This window comes from Aegilops tauschii, chromosome 7, assembly GCF_002575655.3.
Source record: "Aegilops tauschii subsp. strangulata cultivar AL8/78 chromosome 7, Aet v6.0, whole genome shotgun sequence".
Lineage (NCBI taxonomy): Eukaryota > Viridiplantae > Streptophyta > Magnoliopsida > Poales > Poaceae > Aegilops > Aegilops tauschii.
The window spans coordinates 632308157-632313990 of NC_053041.3; the positions used below are offsets into that span (position 1 = coordinate 632308157).

The 5834-nt window shown below is 48.4% G+C and overlaps 1 protein-coding gene across 1 annotated transcript; it reads right to left on the bottom strand.

The window, feature by feature from the left end:
• Window positions 1–1924: 1924 nt before the first annotated feature.
• On the bottom strand, window positions 1925–5033 carry LOC109753752 (uncharacterized). Its single transcript, XM_020312674.4, has 4 exons — window positions 4883–5033; window positions 4580–4733; window positions 3057–4217; window positions 1925–2961 (listed from the first exon to the last, which is right to left on the bottom strand). Exons 1-4 carry the CDS (start codon window positions 4916–4918, stop codon window positions 2204–2206), a joined length of 2109 nt encoding a protein of 702 aa, XP_020168263.1. The 5' UTR covers window positions 4919–5033; the 3' UTR covers window positions 1925–2203.
• Between the last annotated feature and the right edge of the window lie 801 nt (window positions 5034–5834).

Here is a 5834-nt window from a genome sequence, read left to right on the forward strand (position 1 = left end):
GCTCCATCCGCCGCGGCGTCCAGGAGCTACCACGGCGGCGAGAGAAGGACGGCCGCGACGGGTACTCAAGGTGCAGCACGTTGCCGGTCTCGATGTGGTCGAGGACGGCCTCGAGGGTGCGGCTTGGCACGCCCCACCAATCGCGCCGCCCGTCGGCGTTGAGGCGGCCCCGTGGGATGACGTCGTTGGTGGTGGTGATCTGCTCCTCGCGGCGGCGTTGGAAGTACATGGTCCAGAGGGTGTGGCTGTCAGTGGCGTAGCGCGGCTCGTTCCGCTGCTCCTCCATCAGGGACGAAAGGATGCGGGCGATCTCGGCCCGCCGCGCCGCCCCTTCGGGCACCGGTGGCACCGGGTCGGCGCCGGGGCTCAGCCTCCATGTCCCTGGCACCCGCATGTCCAGGGGCGCCGGGTACTCGGCCTCGTAGAGCAGGCGCGCCTCCGGCTCTTGGAGGTGGCGGCGGCTGAAGCCGTTCGCCGCCGCGCCGTCGCCTGGGTACCTCTCGGCCATCTTTTTCGTCGGCGGGAAGAGGGGAGGGTGTTGCTTTCTGCGCTGGAGAGGAGGGAAATGAGAGCTGTGGTGTCCACTGGCGGGGAGGTCGCCTTTTTATAGCCGTAGCTGGGCGGCGACGGGCGGGACGCGCGTCGCGGCGCGTTTGCTGCGCGCCCGTGAGGCATCAATGGAGGCTGACCGGCGCGGCAGCACGGCAGCCTTGGCCAGCCGCATTGATTCCCGCGGGAACCGAGGCGATGAGGGCGACGAAGCGGCGTCTTGCTGACTCGGCGGGCCCATCCTCTTTCGCGCCAAAAACGCTTGCCCGGGCGCCCCCGGGGGCCCCCAGCGCGCCGGGTTCGGCCTGGGTCCGCCGGCGGCAGTTTCGGCCCAAACCGGAAAAAAAGGGCTCCTGGGACGCGACTGGGCCGATTTTTGGGTGCCGGCGCGAACAAATCAGCTGGGGAGGACCTGTTGGGGGCACGGCTGGAGATGCTCTAACCACGCTAGACCAAATGCCCGGCAATCACAGCCATTCTCAGAATCATGGACGCCCGTCCAAGGAAGGTCAATGACATGAAAAATGTTGAGGAATCATGATTTTCATCGCTGCTGCTGCGCAACTTCATCGGCTACCAAGAACTCGAAAAGCTGACTGGCATGACCAAACACATATCTCTTTGTGATGTGTGCAAATTGGTTGTCCAGTCATGAATATGATTACGCAGCGATTTGCATCTGCATGTATATGCACTGCCTACAGATCTGGTATTATTTGCCGTTCAGCATGTTGCACTGCTTACTGGTTTGTAAGAAGCATATGATGTGCTTACAACATAGATTGGTACAACAAAGAACGACGTGAGATGTGTCCATATCATAGGCAGATGGCGCTAGAAGCCGGCTTGTGATCGTAGACATCTCCCTCCGAGCCATCTATCAACCTGACACACTACTGGAATCAATGGGTTTCTCTAGTGCCCAAAACACTAGATAAATGGCACAAAACCCTCTCGGCAAAGACTTTACCGACTGCTTTTTTTTCTTTTGCCAAGCGTAACATTATGCTAACCACCAATGTGCCGAGTTTTTTTTTTCTGTGTGTTTTTCCCGACACACTCGGCAAAAGGCATGTTTGCCGAATGCTTGATAAAATAGACTCTGGCAAACAACTGTCACTCGACAATTCCAGTAATGATTTTCATCAGCAGCATGAACGCAAATGTAAATATAGAGGTTCACTAGGTTGCAAATGTAAATATAGAGGTTCACCAGGTTGCAACCTTTTGTCCTAAAACGCTTTAGTCAGTGTCCTTCTTTGGTACTACCTGTCACGATTTATTAGGCCCCTCTTATTTTGAGCTAAAGCTTGATCTAGAAATTTAATTAACAAAATGTAAACTTATGTCACAAAAATTATATTGTCGGAAAGCTTTTTCAAATACAAATTAAACAGTATAAATTTTTATAACATATATTTTTTATTTTAGTAGTTTATAGAAGATTAAAGTTTGACTCAAAATACGAAAGGGCCCAATAAATCCATACGGAGGTAGTACAACCAAAATTTTATCAGACATAAGAAACTAATATCTCATGGTTCTTAATTATCAAGTGGTATTGGCAAACGCCCACTTATTTGTTACCACATATCTCGATACATGCATGCCATAGCTCACATAAACAGACACTTGTGGGCGTGAACGTTCGCTTCTACAGTGTGTCGACATGCCCGTCGACTGACACCCAGATGATGCTCAGCTTAGTGAGGAAGTGGCACACGGCCACATCACCTGGCCTAACTTTGTGCAGCTCAAAGAACGGGTTCTTCGGGCTCCACAATGACGTGTCGAGGTGGCACACGGCCATGACCTCCATCGTCGCCGGCGAGGCACCCTCGCCCACGCTCGCCAGCGTTACCATGTACGCGGCCGTAGGGCTGGACGTGTGGCAGTAGTACACCGCGTAGGGGTAGGTCAGGTCATGGCAGGTCACGACCTCAGATGATGGCCCGGAGAGCTTCCGTGCAGCCGTCACGTTGTACCTCCCCCTAAGCGCCGGTGTCCCAGCGGCATCCATGGGCAGATCCACGGCGGAGAACGCGCGGACGTTTCGCCTCCCAAGCAGGGACGCCGGCAGCTCGGCGAGGGACTCGAGGGAGGTGGCGCAGCCTGCTTTCTGGCCGGGGAGCGTCCGTGGGTGCTCGCAGGTGTCCAGCGTCCACCGTATCTCTCTGGTCATCGTGAGTGACGCCGGCGCGAACATCGTGATGATGTCGGAGAGGTGCTCGGTGGTGAATGGGATGGAGTCGGCGACGTTGCCGGAGAGAAGCGCCGGCATGGAGGTGGTCGGCGGGATGGTCGGAGTGATCAAGGACCCTGGCCTCAACGTGTCGTGGAAGAAAAAGACATCAGCCTCTTTCTTGTTCTTGTAACTGTGAGCGTGAACATGGTGGCTCCCCTCTCCTTTTACTGCAACAGGTACAATAGCAAAAAAATCGATTGAGGGTTTGTATGTAGAGTAATAAAATAATTAACTATACTTCCTTGTAGAACATGATCTTCACCTTGATTCAGAACGTCGGGTTGTTCATCTTTCTCTTCGACTGACCCATATGACAGAGTGACTTCCTTTGAATTTTCTTCGTGTGATGTGGAGCCTCCCTTTGGAACCTCCTGGCCGTCTACACCATAGGACACTGAGATTTCTTTCAAATCCCTTTCACCTTTTAACCCATAGGATCCAAATGCTTCCTTGCCAATTTTTTGGTCCTTTGATCCATATGTTACGGATATTTCCTTCAGATTTTCATGGCCGTCTGTCCCATAAGACACTGAGATCTCTTTTAAATCCTTTTCACCTCTTAAAACATATGACCCTGACGGTTCCTTCAGAATTTGTTGGTCTTTTGATCCGTATGTCACAGATATTTCCTTTAGGTTTTCTTGGCCATCTACACCATAAGACACTGAGATTTCTTTTAAATCCTTTTCACCTTTTAACCCAGATATTCCTGATGCTTCCTTTGAATTCTCTTGGCCTTTTGATCCATATGACACAGATATTTCCTTTAGATTTCCATCTTTCCAAGGTGTGTAGGCTGCAAGGATCTTCTTTAAATTTAGTGGAACTTTCTTTAAACTCTTTGAACCTTCTAACCCATATGACACTGAGATTTCCTTTACATTTTCTTCATGTGCCAATTCTTCCTTTGGAGTATCATCGCTATTTATACCATAAGACAGAGATATTTCTTTTAAATTATTTTCACCTTCTAACCTATATGACCCTGAAACTTTTTCGTGGGCTTCTCTAACTTTTGATCCATATGACACTGATATTTCCATAAGGTTTTCATCTTTCAGTGTTGTATATGCTGCAAGGATCTTCTTCAAATTTAATGAAACTTTCTTAAAATTGTTGTCACTTTCTGACCCATATGGCACTGATATTTCCTTCAGATTTTCTGCGATTTTTGCTCTATGCGCATCATTTTTTTCTTCTACATAATTATTAGCTTGTAACCCATGTGACAATGGTTGTCTCTTCAGATCCTTACCAATTTTTGTCTCATGTGTCATCATGACCTTCTTTCTACTTTCTTCACCATGAGAACCATGGGCCTCTTTTAAATCATCTTTAACCTGTGATATGATATGAACATGGTTGTCCCTGTGACCACCTTCTGAGTTGACTCTTTCATAGTTTGGTCCAATTTTTTGCTGCCCTGTAATAAACTAGATGTTACTGGGACTAATTATAACATCATCTCAAGAAAATGCGCTGAATGCACATATGTCGTATGCATATCAACAGACACGACTCAAAACAGAAATGAAACTAACCAAAATCGTGTTTCTAGTACGCACAGACGCTGATCATATATATCCATGTGATAAAAGGATACATTTAGACCAAATATTTTATTTTCCTGCATCTAGACACATTAATTCCTCCTCAACTATTATTGTCCAACCATTGCTTTGGTTTAGTTTACAGTACACAGTGTGAGCTCCAAAACACTCAAAAATTACGTATACGTTAATTATCAAAAACGATGGAGAGAGAGAGAGAGAGAGAGAGAGAGACCTTTTGGTTGGGCTAACAGGTCGCTGACTGCCGGGGGAATGTGAATTCCTGGAAGCGCGGCCTCCCAATATGCCGTCTGTGTCTGCATGTTTGTCAGCGTCATCTTGGCCGCATCGGCAAAACTAGCATGCTGCTTACCTTGTCCTCCGGCAATCTGCATGCAACATAACAAATAACAGTATGATTGTCATTACGCTCGACTTACAAATCCGCACTTACTACATATATAGGGACGGCCATTCGTACGTCCATGTGATGCACGCACCAAAATCAATGAGACGAGTGGTGTATGTATGCACTCACCAAAATCAATGAGACGAGTGGCAGAAACAAATCCATATTCGTGGGTTGCTATGTGTGGCAGTGCTGGTAGGAATGGTGACTCAAATCAGTTCATCGGATGCCCTATTTATAGTCCAGATGCGGTTGTTATTTGCAGAAATTATTGCTTAACAAGTACGTACATCACGTGACCTATTTATAGTCGTGATGCGGTAGCTAGTTGCACAAATTATTGCCACACAAGTACATGAATAGCTGAATTCAAAATTCATGAAAGGTATAAGCTGGCCTACAGATATGAATCAAATGCCAGCGTATCAATCTGACCAGTGACCACCCAACCACTCACATAAGCTCTTATACTTGAAAACTACACCACGCGTTTCTCGTGTTTCTTTTTTTACTGCATGTTGCAGTCCACTGTTCCTAATGTACTATTCTGGATGTTTACATAATAATTGTTTGTTAACATTTTATCGGGATAAAAAACTTGCATTTTTTGAACCGGGGTAAAACAAGCATAATTCCAGAGCTTGAGTGGTACAAGCTGGCCCCACGGACCCGGGGGGACAAGATATCTGGATCAAATTATCAGGAAAAAAACACTATGCCCCTGTGTCGCCCTTGGGCGACTCGGGAGGTGCCTCCATGCTGCCGCCACCAGCGTCCTCTAGTTCATGCCTCTTCCCCTTGCTGCCGCCAGTGTCTGTCAGACAAAGCCCGCTTGGTCGGTGCCAGCGAGGTCCTTGCTTCTGGGCGGCTGTCAAAAGTTCCTAGGCACGGGTTGGCGGGTGATATATGACATCAAGGCTCTACGATCACCCTTGCGGATCAATGCGGTCTCTTCCACTGCGTCAGACTCAACTTTCACTGTGAAATGTAGCATCTTGTTCGACAGACGTGTGTCAGGCTAGATTGGAGGTTCGACGATCGTGTGTGTGGCTACCAATATCGATTGGTTCGGTATAGTTGG

Bases quoted from the DNA above. Each gene is read 5' to 3' on its own strand.
- LOC109753752 (XM_020312674.4), bottom strand. From the start codon at position 4,918: ATGGATTTGTTTCTGCCACTCGTCTCATTGATTTTG. The intron at 4,218-4,579 runs GTCTCTCTCTCT...AGTTTATTACAG, and splicing joins CCTGTTAGCCCAACCAAAAG to GGCAGCAAAAAATTGGACCA. The intron at 2,962-3,056 runs GTGAAGATCATG...TACCTGTTGCAG, and splicing joins ACCCGACGTTCTGAATCAAG to TAAAAGGAGAGGGGAGCCAC.